Source organism: Puntigrus tetrazona, chromosome 14 (genome assembly GCF_018831695.1).
Source record: "Puntigrus tetrazona isolate hp1 chromosome 14, ASM1883169v1, whole genome shotgun sequence".
NCBI classification, from domain to species: Eukaryota; Metazoa; Chordata; class Actinopteri; order Cypriniformes; family Cyprinidae; genus Puntigrus; species Puntigrus tetrazona.
Genome location: NC_056712.1, coordinates 8,105,955 through 8,125,487, shown reverse-complemented (window position 1 = coordinate 8,125,487; position 19,533 = coordinate 8,105,955). Strand labels below are relative to the sequence as shown.

Genomic DNA, 19,533 nt, shown 5'->3' with positions numbered 1-19,533 from the left:
ATTTGATTGGTTGATAATAATGTTTCGCTCTTCTGCTATGATGCTCAGTTTGAACCGCGAGATGTCAGTATGCGCCCGTGGTTTGACGATTCGTTACAAGATGAGGCTCCTCCTATCTTTCTTGTTCCGTTTTCCCGGATAAGGGCTTTGTTAGTGGTTCGCCATTGTCCTCGGCCACAGTCCGCTCGTGGATTAAGCAGAAAACGTTTCGCAGTCATACATGCGAGAGAATTCCGGCGATGGTCTGCTAAAATGCCTTTGACAGAGCAACGCGTTTTGAACGCGTGGATATTTTTCTGTGCTTTTCTTCGCTTTGGGATTTTTACAGACGGGCAGGTTGTATATTCCGTAACGGAGGAGGCGAATCCAGGCACGGCAGTTGGAAATTTAGCTAAGGATTTTAACCTGAATTTACAGGACATTGAAAGACGTGGATTTCAAATCGTGTCGGAATCCAGCCGAAGGTATTTCGATTTGAATTTAAAGACGGGTGTTCTTCAAGTTAAGGAGAGAATAGACCGAGAGGAGCTATGTGAACAGAATGTGAAGTGTTCTTTACCTCTAGAAGCAATTGTTAACTCGCCTTTGAATGTATATAGATTTGAGATAAACGTGCAAGACATTAACGATAATCCACCATTGTTTCGTACATCAAAGACAACACTGAATGTTTCAGAATTAGCTTTTCCAGGGGAGCAGTTCGCTCTGCCGAGCGCGTTTGACGCAGATGTGGGCAGTAATTCTGTAAAGAGCTACAAGCTGAGTCCGAATGAACATTTTTCTCTGGATGTTCAGGGCGGAGGAGATCAGAGTGTGTCTGCTGAATTAGTGCTGCAGAAAGCTTTAGATCGAGAAAAACAGCCTTTAGTTCAGCTCACACTGACCGCCGTAGACGGAGGAAAACCTCCGAGATCGGGAACAATGCAGATAATCGTAAACGTCGAAGATGTCAACGACAATGTTCCTGTTTTCAGTAAATCGCTGTATAAAGCTCGCGTAAAGGAAAACTCGGCACCCGGTACTTCCGTTGTCACAGTTCAGGCCAGCGACCCAGATGAGGGTGTGAACGGTGAGATTGTTTATAGTTTAGTGAACCACGATAATGATAAAATTGTCGATTTGTTTTTAATAAATCCTGAAACCGGCGAGATTACTGTGAAAGGCGATGTAGATTACGAAAGAAAAAGTGCTGTGGAGCTCAGAGTGCAGGCAAAAGATAAAGGGCATAAACCTAGAGCTGCTCTTTGCAAAGTGTTACTGGAAATTGTTGACATTAACGATAATATTCCAAAAATATCCGTAACATCTTTGGTTAACGATGTAAAAGAAGACGCTCCGATTGACACGATGGTAGGAATGATAACTGTCACTGATAGTGATACTGGTAAAAACGGACAGGTAACCTTAAATGTTCAGGGCTCTGCTCCTTTTAAAGTTCAGAACTCGTACAAGAATTATTATACTTTAGTTGTTAACGGTCCTCTAGACAGAGAGCGCGCGTCCGAGTATAAGGTGACTATCACAGCTACTGATGAAGGGACTCCTCCTCTCTCCAGCACCAGTGTCATTACTGTACACGTTTCTGATGTGAATGACAACGAGCCGCGCTTTCCAGAGCCCGTCATTAATGTTTATGTGAAAGAGAACAGTCAGATCGGAGCTGTTATTCATACAGTATCTGCTTTTGATCCCGACGAAGGAGATAATGCTCGGATAACATATTCTTTACTAGAAAGCTCGAAAAGCGGCCCGGTGACATCCATGATCAACATAAACTCTGACAGTGGAGATATACACAGTTTACAGTCGTTTAACTACGAAGAGACCAAAACGTTCGGGTTCAAAGTTCAGGCCACAGACTCTGGTGTTCCTCCGCTCAGCAGTAACGTGAGCGTCAATGTTTTTATCCTGGACGAGAACGACAACAGTCCCGGGATTCTGGCGCCCTATTCCGAGCTCGGTTCCGTGAACACCGAGAACATTCCCTATTCTGCTGATGCGGGCTACTTTGTGGCCAAGATCAGGGCTGTAGATGCAGACTCTGGGTACAACGCGCTGCTGTCTTACCACATCTCTGAACCCAAAGGAAACAATCTGTTCCGAATCGGAAGCAGCAGCGGGGAGATCAGGACTAAGAGGAGAATGAGTGACAATGACCTGAAAACTCACCCGCTGCTCATTTTGGTTTGTGATAACGGAGAGCCCTCACTGTCAGCGACTGTGTCTATTGATGTTGTGGTTGTTGAAAACGCAGGTGACGTCCAGACTCCGTTCAGACACGCGCCGATAAAGGAGGAGAGTTTCTCGGATTTAAATCTGTATTTGCTGATCGCCATCGTGTGCGTGTCCGTCATCTTTTTCCTGAGTCTCATCAGTTTGATAGCTGTAAAATGTCACAGGACAGACAGTAGTTTGGGCAGGTACAGCGCCCCGATGATCACCACTCACCCTGACGGGAGCTGGTCTTACTCCAAATCTACTCAGCAGTATGACGTGTGTTTTAGCTCGGACACGCTGAAGAGTGACGTAGTGGTTTTCCCTGCGTCATTTCCTCCTGGAGATGCAGAACTGATCAGTATTAACGGAGGAGACACTTTTACCAGAACGCAAACACTTCCTAATAAAGAGAAGGTAAGAGGCTTATATTGCACGAAAGCGCTTTAATTAGAGTTGTGTTTTCTATGTATTTTTCGTGCTATAAATTGCCAATTCAGGCGATTTTTATCAGGTTTGAGGATAAATAAAAATCATTGTCACCCTAGTTCCTCTTAAATTATTCTACTATGGTTGCACGAAGGTTTAGTTGCATCTTCCTTCGTTTCTTTTCGGTCATACTCTGTCCATGGTGCTGAAGACGCAAGGGTTCGTATCTATTGTTCTTTCGGTTTGGTTCGTGAGTTGATGAAAATCTATTAATGATTAATATTATTGTCAATACTAATAAAAAAATAGTGATTTTTGTTTAAATACATCAGTATATTTGAAATATTGTAATAAAGTTGAAATGTGTAATAAAGTAGTCTATGATCGCAGCGCTGCTTTGTTAACGTGGTTAAGGTGACGGCTATTACCTGCTGTCAAACCGTGGGTTTATTCAGTCGTTCTGCTTTTTTTTTTGTGCTGTTTTAGACATATTTTTTTCTTCGTAACTCTTAAGTAGTAGATGGAAAAGAAACTAATGTACATTCTAAAAAAAAAATCAACATTTACAATAACAGAGTGTGTAGATTTGTTTGCGAATCCGAAACAATCCCTTGGAAAAAAGAAAAGATGCAAAGCCTGAAATGTCAGATTTCACATTTTATAAATCTTTTTTTTGGTCGAAACTTTATTTCAACACGTGTTACATTTTAGCAGATAACAATATGCTCCAAGTGGACAGACCGATATTTGTATTTTTTTTTTTACAAATCTGTAGGTTTTTTACTAAATTTCTGTTTAAGTAAGTACTTCTTGAAGATTTCCAGCCCATTCTAACAATACAGTGATAATATTGAGCGTTCTGATAATTTAGATTACTATAATAATAATAATATTAATAATAATAATAATAATAATTACATTTTCATGCTATTTTGTGTTTTAAATGTTAATAGCTATGTAAACGAATTCTGATATAAAATGTAATTCTGTTAAAAGAAAAACATGTTTTTGAAATAGACATGTAAAAAGTGCCTTTAAGTTACTGAAATATTTAATTAAAATTTCGGGGGCTTCTTTAAATACTGTAAGACAAAGTTGCTCGGCTGCAAAAAAAAAAAAAGTTTGACAACCCCTTCAAAAGATGGAATATATGTCCGTTTTAGGTCTTGTCAATCTGGGGTGTTTTTCCCAAAAAATATCGTTATCTAACTCTGGTCGTTAGTTCCATTTAACTCTATCTGTAACGACCGAATTTGCGACCTTAGTTATTTTTGGGAAACGCACCTCTGTCTTATATATATGAATTTTATGCTCATAATAACCGAAAGCTTAAAGGTATCGAGGTATTTAATTTAGAAACAGTGGAGTTCGCAGTTGTCCACACGATGTCACTAGCCTTTCATTTTTCACTAAATTCTCCCTGACTAAACTAAGCCCCGCCTCATTTTGTAGTTTCCGGAGCAGAGAGGCTTTGTTCAGAATTCGCCATTGTGTCTGGAAGCTGTCAGTACGTGATTTCGCTGGACCATTTCCTCAGATACTATGCTGTCGGATTTTTATGACTTTGGAAAATTCGGGAGATTTAGAGGCAATGGCATCCAAAGGGCAAAGAAGATTTCGGCTTTGGGTTTCTGCGTACTTTCTGTGTTGGCTTTGGAATATAGCGGGCGGACAGCTGGTGTATTCAGTGTCGGAGGAAGCGAGCACGGGCACTACAGTTGGGAATTTGGTGAAGGATTTTAATCTGAATATTCAGGACCTTGAAGTTCGAGGGTTTCATCTTGTTCCGGGACCGAACAAGAGGTATTTCGACGTTAATACTAAAACTGGAATTCTCCGTGTCAGAGAGAGAATTGATCGAGAAGAGATTTGCGAGCAGAATATGAAATGTTCTCTGCCTTTAGAAGCCATGATTAGCTCACCTTTGAATATCTATCGATTTGAAATAAATGTTATTGACATTAATGATAATGCACCGGCATTTCGGACATTAATAACAAATTTGAATGTCAGCGAATCGGCTATTTCAGGAGAAAGATTCCCATTGCAAAGCGCGTTTGACGCAGATGTGGGCAGTAATTCGGTGAAGACCTACAAACTGAGTACGAATGAGCATTTTTCTCTGGATGTTCAGAGCGGAGGAGATCAGAGTGTGTCTGCTGAATTAGTGCTGCAGAAAGCTTTAGATCGAGAGAAACAGCCGGTGATCCAGCTCACACTGACCGCCGTAGACGGAGGAAAACCTCCAAGATCAGGTACAACGGAGATTATAGTTAACGTTGTTGATGTTAATGACAATATTCCTGTTTTCAGTAAGTCTTTGTATAAATCCAAAGTAACAGAAAATGCGGCACATGGTACTCACGTAATAACCGTTCAAGCCATTGATTTAGACGAGGGCGTGAACGGTGAAATAATTTATTCAATAGTAAATCACAACAATGACAAAAGTGTTGATGCATTTTCGATAAACTCAGAAACGGGAGAAATTACTGTAAAAAAAAATGTGGATTACGAACAGAGGAATGCAATAGAACTCAGAATACAAGCAAAAGATAGAGGTTATAACCCAAAAGCGGCACATTGTAAAGTATTGGTGGAGGTGGTGGATGTCAATGACAACATACCAGAGATATCTGTGACGTCTTTAGTGAGCACTGTTAAAGAAGACGCTCCGATTGACACGATGGTAGGAATGATAACTGTCACTGATAGTGATACTGGTAAAAACGGACAGGTAACCTTAAATGTTCAGGGCTCTGCTCCTTTTAAAGTTCAGAACTCGTACAAGAATTATTATACTTTAGTTGTTAACGGTCCTCTAGACAGAGAGCGCGCGTCCGAGTATAAGGTGACTATCACAGCTACTGATGAAGGGACTCCTCCTCTCTCCAGCACCAGTGTCATTACTGTACACGTTTCTGATGTGAATGACAACGAGCCGCGCTTTCCAGAGCCCGTCATTAATGTTTATGTGAAAGAGAACAGTCAGATCGGAGCTGTTATTCATACAGTATCTGCTTTTGATCCCGACGAAGGAGATAATGCTCGGATAACATATTCTTTACTAGAAAGCTCGAAAAGCGGCCCGGTGACATCCATGATCAACATAAACTCTGACAGTGGAGATATACACAGTTTACAGTCGTTTAACTACGAAGAGACCAAAACGTTCGGGTTTAAAGTTCAGGCCACAGACTCTGGTGTTCCTCCGCTCAGCAGTAACGTGAGCGTCAATGTTTTTATCCTGGGACGAACGACAACAGTCCCGGGATTCTGGCGCCTATTCCGAGCTCCGGTTCCGTGAACACCGAGAACATTCCCTATTCTGCTGATGCGGGCTACTTTGTGGCCAAGATCAGGGCTGTAGATGCAGACTCTGGGTACAACGCGCTGCTGTCTTACCACATCTCTGAACCCAAAGGAAACAATCTGTTCGAATCGGAAGCAGCAGCGGGAGATCAGGACTAAGAGGAGAATGAGTGACAATGACCTGAAAACTCACCCGCTGCTCATTTTGGTTTGTGATAACGGAGAGCCCTCACTGTCAGCGACTGTGTCTATTGATGTTGTGGTTGTTGAAAACGCAGGTGACGTCCAGACTCCGTTCAGACACGCGCCGATAAAGGAGGAGAGTTTCTCGGATTTAAATCTGTATTTGCTGATCGCCATCGTGTGCGTGTCCGTCATCTTTTTCCTGAGTCTCATCAGTTTGATAGCTGTAAAATGTCACAGGACAGACAGTAGTTTGGGCAGGTACAGCGCCCCGATGATCACCACTCACCCTGACGGGAGCTGGTCTTACTCCAAATCTACTCAGCAGTATGACGTGTGTTTTAGCTCGGACACGCTGAAGAGTGACGTAGTGGTTTTCCCTGCGTCATTTCCTCCTGGAGATGCAGAACTGATCAGTATTAATGGAGGAGACACTTTTACCAGAACACAAACACTTCCTAATAAAGAGAAGGTAAGAAACTGATATTACACCTGAAGAAAATGCTTCAATTAGAGCTGGTGTTACTTTTAATTTGCGTGCTCTATATTGCTTATTCAGGTGATTTTTATATCAGGTTTGAGGGGAAATAACAATCAGTGTTTACTTTATTTCTCCCTAAATTATTCTTTTCTGGTTGCACAAAGTTTAAACTGCAGTTTTATCTCCTTTTACACCGACATACTCTGTCCATGGTGCTGAATAAGCATATGTTCTTATCTACTGCTCTTTCAGTGGGGCTGTGAGTTGTTGAAAAGCTATTAATTAATACAATTAAAATGTTGAATGATAAAATATAAGGTTGAAATGCGTAACAAAGTAGTGTTCGTGTGACTGAAGCGCTGCTTTGTTTAAAGAGGTTACCATGAAAACATCTCTATTTTTGCTGTTACTCAAGCACTTGCTGACAAACAGTGGGTTTAAGCTTTTATTCAGCATATCTGTTGTTTTTGTTCTGACCAACACCAAACATGGGGCTGTTTCATAAAACAGGTTTACCAAACCAGCCAGGTTTATTTTGAACCAAATGAACTGACAATAAGACAGGCTAACTAAAATAAACCTGGCTTATTCTGAAAACTTGTTTTTTGAAACAAGCCCCAGGTTTTGCATCCCATAACATTTTGGGAAACAAACTAATGTTGCCTCTGAAAATGTCAGCAATACAATAAAATAGCCTATATGTGTAACTGTTTATGACGTAGATGAAACCTCTATGATGTATCATTTTTGAGTCATTTTCTTGAACAATACAAACCACTTAAAGCCTGAAATGCAAGTTGTTGTTTTTTTTAACATAACTATTTGAACATGTGATATACAAATTGGTGACTTACAGCATTTTTACTAACATTTATTTTGTTTTTATTTATGCGTGTATGACTGTCTTGATCAGTTTCAGCACATTTTAACAATACAGTGGTGATATAAATAACTGATTATTTTGGTTACTGTATAATGGTGATAAAACTTTCATGCTATTTTATATCACTATTAACAGTAGTTATGTAAACTAATTTTGATAAGAGCTTTGAAACTATTAAAAACTTTATTTTTTTTTTTTTTAAACCAATATGCAGAGCATTTACCATTTAAAATATTGAAACTCATGCTCAAAACAACAGGGGTGCTTAAATAATTTAAGGCAAAGGTGTTTGGGGTCTGCAAAAAAAAAAAGTTTAACAAATCCTGCACTATAAGTAATATATGTCCGATACAGGCCTTCTTAAGTGAATACTTTACCCAAAAATTGTAATTCTATCATCATTTACTCATCTTTAAGTAGCTCCAAATATATAAAATTTTATTTAGTTCTGCCTAACACAGAGGAAGATATTTTGAAGAAAGTTTGTTCCAGGCTGTTTGGGTCACCACTGACTTCCATAGTAAGAAAAATATACTATGGAACTCAATGGTTACTCAAAATATGTTCCTTTGTGTTCGACATTGTGTTCGATTTGGAGCTACTTGAGGACTAGTAAATGATTTCAGAATTTACTTTTTTTTTTGGGTGGACTATTCCTCGAACCTGTTCTGTACTTTTCCCCGTTATTAGCTTGTTAAGTGTGGGTTCAATACCCAATTCTTATTATAGCCAGTTTGATGTAGACACTTCCTCCATTCTAGGCATGATCAAATTAATTTACATTGTGTGCTCCCCTAACCGAAAGCTTAAAGGTATCGAGGTATTTAATTTAGAAACAGTGGAGTTCGCAGTTGTCCACACGATGTCACTAGCCTTTCATTTTTCACTAAAGTTCTCCCTGACTAAACTAAGCCCCGCCTCATTTTGTAGCTTCCGGAGCAGAGAGGCTTTGTTCAGAATTCGCCATTGTGTCTGGAAGCTGTCAGTACGTGATTTCGCTGGACCATTTCCTCAGATACTATGCTGTCGGATTTTTATGATTTTTGCATATTCGGGAGATTTAGAGGCAATGGCATCCAAAGGGCAAAGAAGATTTCGGCTTTGGGTTTCTGCGTGCTTTCTGTGTTGGCTTTGGAATATAGCGGGCGGACAGCTGGTGTATTCAGTGTCGGAGGAAGCGAGCACGGGCACTACAGTTGGGAATTTGGTGAAGGATTTTAATCTGAACATTCAGGACCTTGAAGTTCGAGGGTTTCATCTTGTTCCGGGACCGAACAAGAGGTATTTCGACGTTAATACTAAAACTGGAATTCTCCGTGTCAGAGAGAGAATTGATCGAGAAGAGATTTGCGAGCAGAATATGAAATGTTCTCTGCCTTTAGAAGCCATGATTAGCTCACCTCTGAATATCTACCGATTTGAAATAAATGTTATTGACATTAATGATAATGCACCGGCATTTCGGACATTAATAACAAATTTGAATGTCAGCGAATCGGCTTTTCCGGGCGAGAGGTTTCCCTTAAACAGAGCATTTGATGCTGATGTTGGAGTTAATTCAATAAAGAGCTACAAGCTGAGTCCGAATGAACATTTTTCTCTGGATGTTCAGGGCGGAGGAGATCAGAGTGTGTCTGCTGAATTAGTGCTACAGAAAGCTTTAGATCGAGAGAAACAGCCGGTGATCCTGCTCACACTGACCGCCGTAGACGGAGGAAAACCTCCGAGATCCGGTACAATGCAAATTGTTGTTAATGTTGTGGATATTAACGATAATATTCCTGTTTTCAGCAAGTCTTTGTACAAAGCTCGAATCAGTGAGAATGCGGCGCCTGGTACACGCGTTATAACTGTTCAAGCTGTTGATTTAGACGAGGGCGTGAACGGTGATATCATTTATGCAATTGTTAACCACGACAATGACAAAAATGTAAATTCGTTTTCGATAAACCCCGAAACAGGTGAAATTACTGTGCAAAAAGACGTTGATTATGAGCAAAGTAATGCAATAGAACTCCGTATACAAGCAAAAGATAGAGGTTATAACCCGAGGGCTGCACACTGTAAAGTATTGGTGGAGGTGGTGGATGTCAATGACAACATACCAGAGATATCTGTGACGTCTTTAGTGAGCACTGTTAAAGAAGACGCTCCGATTGACACGATGGTAGGAATGATAACCGTCTCTGATAGTGATACTGGTAAAAACGGACAGGTAACTTTAAATGTTCAGGGCTCTGCTCCTTTTAAAGTTCAGAACTCGTATAAAAATTATTATACTTTAGTTGTTAACGGTCCTCTAGACAGAGAGCGCGCGTCCGAGTATAAGGTGACTATCACAGCTACTGATGAAGGGACTCCTCCTCTCTCCAGCACCAGTGTCATTACTGTACACGTTTCTGATGTGAATGACAACGAGCCGCGCTTTCCAGAGCCCGTCATTAATGTTTATGTGAAAGAGAACAGTCAGATCGGAGCTGTTATTCATACAGTATCTGCTTTTGATCCCGACGAAGGAGATAATGCTCGGATAACATATTCTTTACTAGAAAGCTCGAAAAAGCGGCCCGGTGACATCCATGATCAACATAAACTCTGACAGTGGAGATATACACAGTTTACAGTCGTTTAACTACGAAGAGACCAAAACGTTCGGGTTTAAAGTTCAGGCCACAGACTCTGGTGTTCCTCCGCTCAGCAGTAACGTGAGCGTCAATGTTTTTATCCTGGACGAGAACGACAACAGTCCCGGGATTCTGGCGCCTATTCCGAGCTCGGTTCCGTGAACACCGAGAACATTCCCTATTCTGCTGATGCGGGCTACTTTGTGGCCAAGATCAGGGCTGTAGATGCAGACTCTGGGTACAACGCGCTGCTGTCTTACCACATCTCTGAACCCAAAGGAAACAATCTGTTCCGAATCGGAAGCAGCAGCGGGGAGATCAGGACTAAGAGGAGAATGAGTGACAATGACCTGAAAACTCACCCGCTGCTCATTTTGGTTTGTGATAACGGAGAGCCCTCACTGTCAGCGACTGTGTCTATTGATGTTGTGGTTGTTGAAAACGCAGGTGACGTCCAGACTCCGTTCAGACACGCGCCGATAAAGGAGGAGAGTTTCTCGGATTTAAATCTGTATTTGCTGATCGCCATCGTGTGCGTGTCCGTCATCTTTTTCCTGAGTCTCATCAGTTTGATAGCTGTAAAATGTCACAGGACAGACAGTAGTTTGGGCAGGTACAGCGCCCCGATGATCACCACTCACCCTGACGGGAGCTGGTCTTACTCCAAATCTACTCAGCAGTATGACGTGTGTTTTAGCTCGGACACGCTGAAGAGTGACGTAGTGGTTTTCCCTGCGTCATTTCCTCCTGGAGATGCAGAACTGATCAGTATTAATGGAGGAGACACTTTTACCAGAACGCAAACGCTCCCTAATAAAGAAAAGGTAAGAAAAAAACTCAAAAAGTAGGGCTAATATAAAAAATGTCAGATCTTTTTTTTGCCATATTTCTAAAACGTATAGATAATGAGAAACGTAATGCTTTAACTGATATTGACATGTTATAGCTTTCTTTTCGAAGCCACTTGGTGTCAGTATTGAAGTGTTTTGCAACTTTTGCGCGCGAACACATTGGCTCCTCCTCAGTGTCCTTTGGGCGCGCGCTTATGCGCTTTGTTCCGTTTCGTCTTGATGGCTGCAAGCGTTGACGCACATGGGCTTATACGAGAATTCTACCAAAAAATGGAACCCGTTTTATTAACACTTACGAAATAGATGCGCAATGGCTCGGATAATATTTCTTGGCTGGGCCGTTTTTTGTCGTCTTTTGCTCTGCTTGCCGTCCATGGCTTCAGCCCAGATCGCGTATTCCATTTCAGAGGAGGTGAGCACGGGGACGTTTGTTGGAAACATCGCGAAGGATTTTAATTTGAATGTTCAAGAACTGGAATCGCGCGGATTTCACATCCCAGCGGTGTTGGGAAGGAAATATTTCGATGTCAATTTGAAAACCGGTGTTCTGTTTGTCAGCGAAAGGATCGACAGGGAGGAATTTTGTCCAGCCTCACCGCAATGTAAAGTGAATTTAGAAGCCATTGTTAACAATCCGTTAAACCTGTTTCGCATTGAGATAACCATTTTAGACATTAATGATAATGCTCCGTCGTTTCGTGCTAGGTCGAAACAGTTTAACATATCGGAAAATGCCTTTGTTGGAGACCGGTTTCAGTTGCCTAGAGCGTCGGATCCTGACGTTGGAGCGAATTCGGTTAAAAACTACAAGCTGAGTCCAAACGAGCACTTTTCTCTGGATGTGCAGAGCGGAGGAGATCAGAGTGTGTCTGCTGAATTAGTGCTGCAGAAAGCTTTAGATCGAGAGAAACAGCCGGTGATCCAGCTTACACTGACCGCCGTAGACGGAGGAAAACCTCCGAGATCAGGTACGATCCAGATAGTCATAAATGTGCAAGATGTGAACGATAACGCACCCGTGTTTGGTAAAGCTCTTTACAAAGTGCGTCTTGTCGAAAATGCACCAGTGGGGACATTAGTAATACATCTAAACGCCACCGATTTAGATGAGGGTGCGAACAGTGAAATTATTTATTCCTTAGTGCAACAAGACGGCGATGACAAAGCAAACGGCGTTTTTAAGATCGATTCTTCCACCGGTGTGATTTCAGTGCAGGGCGAAGTGGATTTCGAGCTACGCAGCGCGTATGAGATTCACGCTCAGGCTAAAGACAAAGGGTCCAGTCCGCGCTCCGCGCACTGTAAAATATTAGTGGAGGTTTTAGATATAAACGACAATGAGCCGGAAATATCATTAACGTCCCAAGTGAACACAGTAAGGGAGGATGCTAAAAAAGAAACGACGGTTGCTTTGATAACGATATCGGACAAAGATTCGGGAAGGAATGGGAATGCTCATGGGAAAGTGGTAGGCGATGTTCCTTTTAAACTACAGTCGTCGTATAAAAACTATTATTCTCTTGTAGTGGATGGGCCGTTGGACAGAGAGCGTGTTGATCGATATAATGTCACAGTCATGGCTTCAGATGAAGGGACTCCGCCTCTTTCTGCCACTCGTGTTTTTACAGTATACGTGTCTGATGTTAATGACAATTCGCCACGTTTTCCAAATCCTCTCATAAATATCTTTGTAAAAGAAAATGGCCCTAAAGGCCAAATCATTTACACTATTTCAGCTGTTGATCCAGATTCAGATGAAAATTCCAAAATTACTTATGGATTATTGGAACCGCTTCATAAATCTGGAAATGCATATTCTGCTGTTAGTATAAACCCTGATACTGGAGATATACACAGTTTACAGTCGTTTAACTATGAGGAAATAAAAACGTTCGGGTTTAAAGTTCAGGCCACAGACTCTGGTGTTCCTCCGCTCAGCAGTAACGTGAGCGTCAATGTTTTTATCCTGGACGAGAACGACAACAGTCCCGGGATTCTGGCGCCCTATTCCGAGCTCGGTTCCGTGAACACCGAGAACATTCCCTATTCTGCTGATGCGGGCTACTTTGTGGCCAAGATCAGGGCTGTAGATGCAGACTCTGGGTACAACGCGCTGCTGTCTTACCACATCTCTGAACCCAAAGGAAACAATCTGTTCCGAATCGGAAGCAGCAGCGGGGAGATCAGGACTAAGAGGAGAATGAGTGACAATGACCTGAAAACTCACCCGCTGCTCATTTTGGTTTGTGATAACGGAGAGCCTCACTGTCAGCGACTGTGTCTATTGATGTTGTGGTTGTTGAAAACGCAGGTGACGTCCAGACTCCGTTCAGACACGCGCCGATAAAGGAGGAGAGTTTCTCGGATTTAAATCTGTATTTGCTGATCGCCATCGTGTGCGTGTCCGTCATCTTTTTCCTGAGTCTCATCAGTTTGATAGCTGTAAAATGTCACAGGACAGACAGTAGTTTGGGCAGGTACAGCGCCCCGATGATCACCACTCACCCTGACGGGAGCTGGTCTTACTCCAAATCTACTCAGCAGTATGACGTGTGTTTTAGCTCGGACACGCTGAAGAGTGACGTAGTGGTTTTCCCTGCGTCATTTCCTCCTGGAGATGCAGAACTGATCAGTATTAATGGAGGAGACACTTTTACCAGAACGCAAACACTTCCTAATAAAGAGAAGGTAAGCATTTCTAAGGGGGCTCTGTTTGTATAGTTCAAATATCTTCATATGTGTGCTTTAGCATAGTTTCAGTTCTTGTATTGAGTTCCTGACCACTGCAGATTTATGGGCTTTTTTAATTTGCCTGAGACTCAGAGCTCTCCGTGGTGCTGAATCACACTGATAAGTACAGTTTCAATCCAACCAGAAAATTGTGCTAAATTGAGTAAAGTTGTTTGTTTGTTTTTTTTCTTTTTGGTGCCTATATGAAATAGCAAGTTTGATGTTTGGCAAACAGCTGGTATATTATTGTTATTTTATTTTTGGTAACGCTTCATTTTGATGGTCCCTTATGAACAGTCTGTTCACGGTAAGCAACTTTGCACCTTGCATGTCACCTAACTTTTTTTTCTTAAGAGTGTAATTAGACTGATTATTATCTGCTAACTCTTGTAATTATTTACAAACAGACATTGTACTGACTATAGCTAGCTTATAAAGGTAGCTTATTAAGGTACTTATTTTTAACAGAATACTCATAAGATACCATCAAAATAAAGTGAAACCTTTTTTTTTTTTTTTTTTTTCTCTCCGGTTCTGGCCACTTGCATTATGCAGAGATTACTGCGTTTGTCTTTAGGTCTGAACATGAGTCAGATGGCTGTCGTGTGGAGTGGATTTTCGCTGCCTGGGTCATGTTGGTTAAGGAGGCCATGCCCAGCTTCTGTGCTCCCCTTGGATGATCTCTGGCATGTAAACGGCAAAAACAGATTTGCCAGGGCTATCTCACTGAACACATTTTATTGCTTTTTTGTGGTTTGTTTATTTTGTTATCTTACTGCAGGCAATACTTGCTGCTGGTGGTGTTCCTTTTCAACATCTTTGTGTGCTTTTCAGTCATTCTAGAAGCTATTTCATTTCAATTCGCTTTGCAAGCAGGGTTCAGTAGATTAGAATTTCAACTGCAGTCTAGCCACACGCGGTCTCTTTTTGCAGCTGAGGTCTCTCAGCAGGGTGGGAGCAGTACAGTTCATTTCCACAGCCTATAATTTGAAGGGCTGTCTTACATTTATATATATATATATATATATATATATATATATATATATATATATATATATATATATATATATATATATATATATATATAATCATAAATTTAACATTTAATTTTTGCTTTATTTTTATCATCCCTATGCTTTGAGGTCAATATGACTGTATTTTTTCTCTGCTGTGGATTTAATCAGTTAAATGTATAAGGATGATTTAAATGTTTTCTAAGCAACATAAGTGTTCTACCTCTAGTCATACTGTAAAAGGAAAATAGTGTATGTATTTGTAAAATTGTCTATATATTTGTTATATAAATATAATACATTTATTATAAAAAAATATTTTTTGATATATCTTTCATCTGCTGTTTTACAGTACAGCTGCGGGTTTTGTTTTGTTAAGCAGAACCACACAAAGCAGAATTCAGCTCTATTATTGTCTCTGCACCGGCTGAGATTTTCCTCCTAAGCGGATGCACGTTGCCTGTGTGGGAGAACGAGAGGGGGATGGGAGAGAGAGAAAAAAAAGGGAGTAGAGTGGGGGTGTTGAGAAAGGAGAGATGGGATAAAAGGTAGAGGGAAAAATCCAAAGAGAGGGAGAGAGAGATGGGACGTGTAGTGGGGGAGGGGCCGGTAATTTTCCGTTCTGCGCTGCAGGAGCCCATGGTTTGCAGGCTGAGCTCATACTTCTGACATCATCACTGTCAATCACGCCGAAGCCCCACCCTGTGCTCCAGTTCTGCTGAGGACAAGAGTCACTGTGACAACAACCACAAACACGGTCGTGCCGTTTATAGAGTGAGCTGTATTAGTGCGTGTTTGTGATACTTTGCTTGTATGAGCAGAGCTTGCGCGTTTGATTTTTGTTGACCAGCAGTAAGAGTAAGTCAGCAAGCAAAAGGTTTCGTTACAGTCCTGCACTGACTCTGAACAGAGCGTTAAACTGATTTCGTAAGCACATTACCAAGATGCAGCTCAGCTAATTGCTTTACATTTCAGTAATGTGCCTTAATGCAAACAGGATAAATCTTGTGAGAAGAAATTCAATTCAACGTCACATCTGCCGCAGGATAGAATTCTGTTTACGCTAAATTGTTTTGCAATGAAATAATTTTACTATTTTGTCAATAGAACATTTCCCTTCGAATCCTTCCGTGCATCATGACTTGCAAAAATGCATTTCATCTCTTTGTCCATCCATTAGCTCAAACCCTGATTTAGCTATTTGCTTGGGGGCATCATTTTAAAAAGAATTTTGATTGCATGATTGTCTTGGCAACGAATATTTATTGCATTTAACCTTAAACATAAAATTATCAATAATAGCTTTTTGGTGAGTTCGTAACTAAATAAAACATTGAATATTTTTGGCTCCATCATTACAGTTATGTGCTCGAGGACATTATTTATTGGCGTAAATCATTGACCAGCTGTTATTTAAGTAACATGCGTGTCTTTTGTTCCCTTTACTCTTCTGTCTCCCTCACTTCCTGTTCAAACACGCGCCATAATGATGTTACATTGCAATCTTAGCACTTAGTGTCTTTTCTTATCCCTTCATCTTCAGGTTGCCATGGTGACCGGGCTCTGTTACTTTACGACCAGCCAATGCTGCATTTTGCCACACCCGCGCACACACAGTGAGAGAGAGACAGGGAGAAAGTGAGGGGGAGAGGAAACGGGAAAGAGTGTGTGTGTGTGTGTGTGTGTGTGTGAGAGCAGAAAGGGTGTGGTGAGCTGGTACGGTAAATGAACGGAAGAGAGATGGTAGATTTAGAGCATGTTCATGAAAAGGGGGAGCAGGTGGCATCAGGCAAACAAATGAGGGTGTCGGGGACACAATAAAAACCTGATTTGCTGAATTAATTCACTCTTTGGAGTGTGAGTGGGGAAACGGCAGCCTCTGGGAGTTCAGCCACTGATTAAACATGACAGAATTTATCACGGGCTCATTGAGAGACGGAGAGGAAGAAAGAGAGGGAGAGACAAGGAAAAGGAAGAGATGAAACACGGGCGGCGCCAGTGGTGATTTCAGGATGTAAACCCTGCTTGTTTTTAGTAAAAGCCCAGATGCTGTTTTGCTTTTGACCTCACCTCCTTTACAAGAAAGCAGCTAATTTTTGTTGCTAACAAAAACGCATTTTGTTTTCCAGGATTATAATTAATACATGTATTGTCATGAGCCAAGTCTGCTGCATATATTAGCTTATAGGTGCTCGGGAGAAGTTAACTGTAGGACACAAAAACCTGGACATTTGGACCAAGCCACAATGTAAAGAAATTAGATTGATAAACTAGGCAGGTATTTATTTATTTATTTTTTATGCATTTTAACAGTCTTCTAAATAAAACCGTAATCCCGCGGCAACCCAACTGTTACTAGTACTTTGTACCCGGCAGCCTGATTTATTCTGGCTTTCACACACAACGCAGCATTTATGGGGTTCTCAGTAGTGGCTTTGCAGCTCTGTCTGTGCAGAGGACTGCTGAGGCTTGTCTGCACTGCCTGATAGCTTTGTTTCACCTCCACAGGCGTCTATTTTAGCATCGGGCTTCTGAAGGGCAGCCGGTGCTGAGGCAGCAGGGTTTATCAAGGTCCCGGAGGTTGACTTGTTTTGTGTTTAGTAAAATCGTGGACCGTTCTCTGACAGAGAAATGTAATGGAGAAGAAATTACACATGCTTTGGGATCACGGATCCGGGGATCACGTCGGTTTACAGAAGCAGAGAGCATTTTAAATGCCTTTAGCTGTGCCTGCAGAGAATAGAACAGAGAATTCTGAATGTTTTATTTATTCGGCTGTCCCTAAAACGTCCTGTTGAAGATGTACTAGAAGTTTGAATGCTTTTTTGAAAATCTAGGCTGTGATTAGTAACTCCTATCTTGGGAGTTTTAATTATTAGAGAAAGAATGTAGACGTTTGTTCTGGCAGTGATTTTGTTTAATTACAGTTATTTTAAATAATAATAGTGAAAATAATAAACAAAAAATTCTAATTGTAAATAAAAATATGAGTGTTTTACTTAATGTAATGTAAAATTTGCTAACAATTTCTGAATGTATGTATGTGTGTGTATACATTATTTACATATATGTATATATATGTGTGTATATATGTATATATGTGTTTATATATGTGTATATATATATGTATATATGTGTTATATATATATATATATATATATGTATATATGTATATATATATGTATATATGTATATGTATAAATAATATTTGTACACCTTTTTAGTGCATACTTTGTTTACCAATGTTGAACGTTAGAAAGAAGATACGTATATATATATGTTGCCTTCTCACTCAACCTTGCCTCTTAGTTCTTGTTTCATATGTGAATATTTTAATGATCGGTCAGGATATGTCAGTTTGTTCTAAATTTAAATAATATTTTTAAAGGTAGCTGAAAGGAAGAGAGGCAGGGAGAAGAGGTTTTAAAAATAGAGATCACACTGCAGGAGGAACATGGAAATGTCTGGCAGATCTAAATATTGAGGATAAGAGCATAATAATGTTTAGAGAGAATTAAATGTGCAAATATATATATATATATATATATATATATATATATATATATATATATATATATATATAATCTCATTGCTGCTTTGATTTATGACCATATGCATTCTGAAATGAGTTATGCAGACCTGCAATTCCTCTTTGTACCCATAGAGGTCCGACTTTACCCATCCTATGTCTGCCACCATCCAGTTAACGCTGACACACCCTGAGTATTCTTCTTCTTGGTCTGTCGACCTATAGCTAATTAATTTTCAGGTATTCTAGAAATAAAATAGTGAGGGGGGATGATAGACCAAAAATAAAAATACAGTGTAGCAAATAATGATTTTAATCTGTAATTTATTACTTATTGCATTCTTTTTTTTTAATCTGTAAAAATATCCAAAGTTGTTCAATTGTACAATAAAAAGGTAGAATTTCAATTAAATGTTGAGCAAATATCTAACTGTATTAGATATTTAAAGATTAAACTTTTTTTTACATGTTTCTATAACAAACATCTTTCAAATATCCCATTAGATACACGGTAAAACATTAAAGAAATAAATAGTTTGTTGAACAGAGCGTTGTGGTCCTCTGATGATGTCATCTTTTACTGTGAATGACGAGTGCAGTGAGGTCATCTCTCGTGGCCCTGAGCGGTGTGACAATGAAGAGGGAAGCCCGAGTCAAACAAATCACAAAACTGACTCACGCGCATTTTTTGAGACGGACACCACTGACTCACACACTCCCATAACGACCCTCATTTTATAAAGACATGCGAGGACAATGCAACGCACGAGATGTAGAGATATAGAGATATAAAGTCCCTCTCATAAACATTTCTACTCAGACTCAAACAGTCTCAAAGCCGCTCCTGCAAAACGCTCTTCTGCGTAACAGCTATTATTGCAGTCTAATTAATGTCTTTTTAAAGGGCCGATGACCTGCACTGACTCTGAACAGAGCGTTAAACTGATTTTCGTAAGCACATTACCAAGATGCAGCTCAGCTAATTGCTTTACATTTCAGTAATGTGCCTTAATGCAAACAGGATAAATCTTGTGAGAAGAAATTCAATTCAACGTCACATCTGCCGCAGGATAGAATTCTGTTTACGCTAAATTGTTTTGCAATGAAATAATTTTACTATTTTGTCAATAGAACATTTCCCTTCGAATCCTTCCGTGCATCATGACTTGCAAAAATGCATTTCATCTCTTTGTCCATCCATTAGCTCAAACCCTGATTTAGCTATTTGCTTGGGGGCATCATTTAAAAAGAATTTTGATTGCATGATTGTCTTGGCAACGAATA

At 40.4% G+C, this 19,533-nt stretch overlaps 2 protein-coding genes and 1 pseudogene across 3 annotated transcripts in view; all 3 read left to right on the top strand.

Moving 5' to 3' along the window:
- The window catches only part of LOC122357473 (protocadherin alpha-C2-like), a 98,002-nt gene that overhangs the window by 54,398 nt on the left and 24,071 nt on the right, over positions 1 to 19,533 (top strand). The gene's annotated exons all lie outside the window — the stretch shown is intronic.
- LOC122358141 (protocadherin alpha-8-like) lies at positions 165 to 2,664 on the top strand. Its single transcript, XM_043257928.1, has one exon. It carries the CDS (start codon positions 253 to 255, stop codon positions 2,662 to 2,664), a length of 2,412 nt encoding a protein of 803 aa, XP_043113863.1. The 5' UTR covers positions 165 to 252.
- Positions 4,115 to 6,622, top strand: LOC122357477 (annotated as a pseudogene).

Coding starts and splice junctions, on each gene's coding strand:
- LOC122358141 (XM_043257928.1), top strand. CDS start 253: ATGCCTTTGACAGAGCAACGCGTTTTGAACGCGTGGATATTTTTCTGT.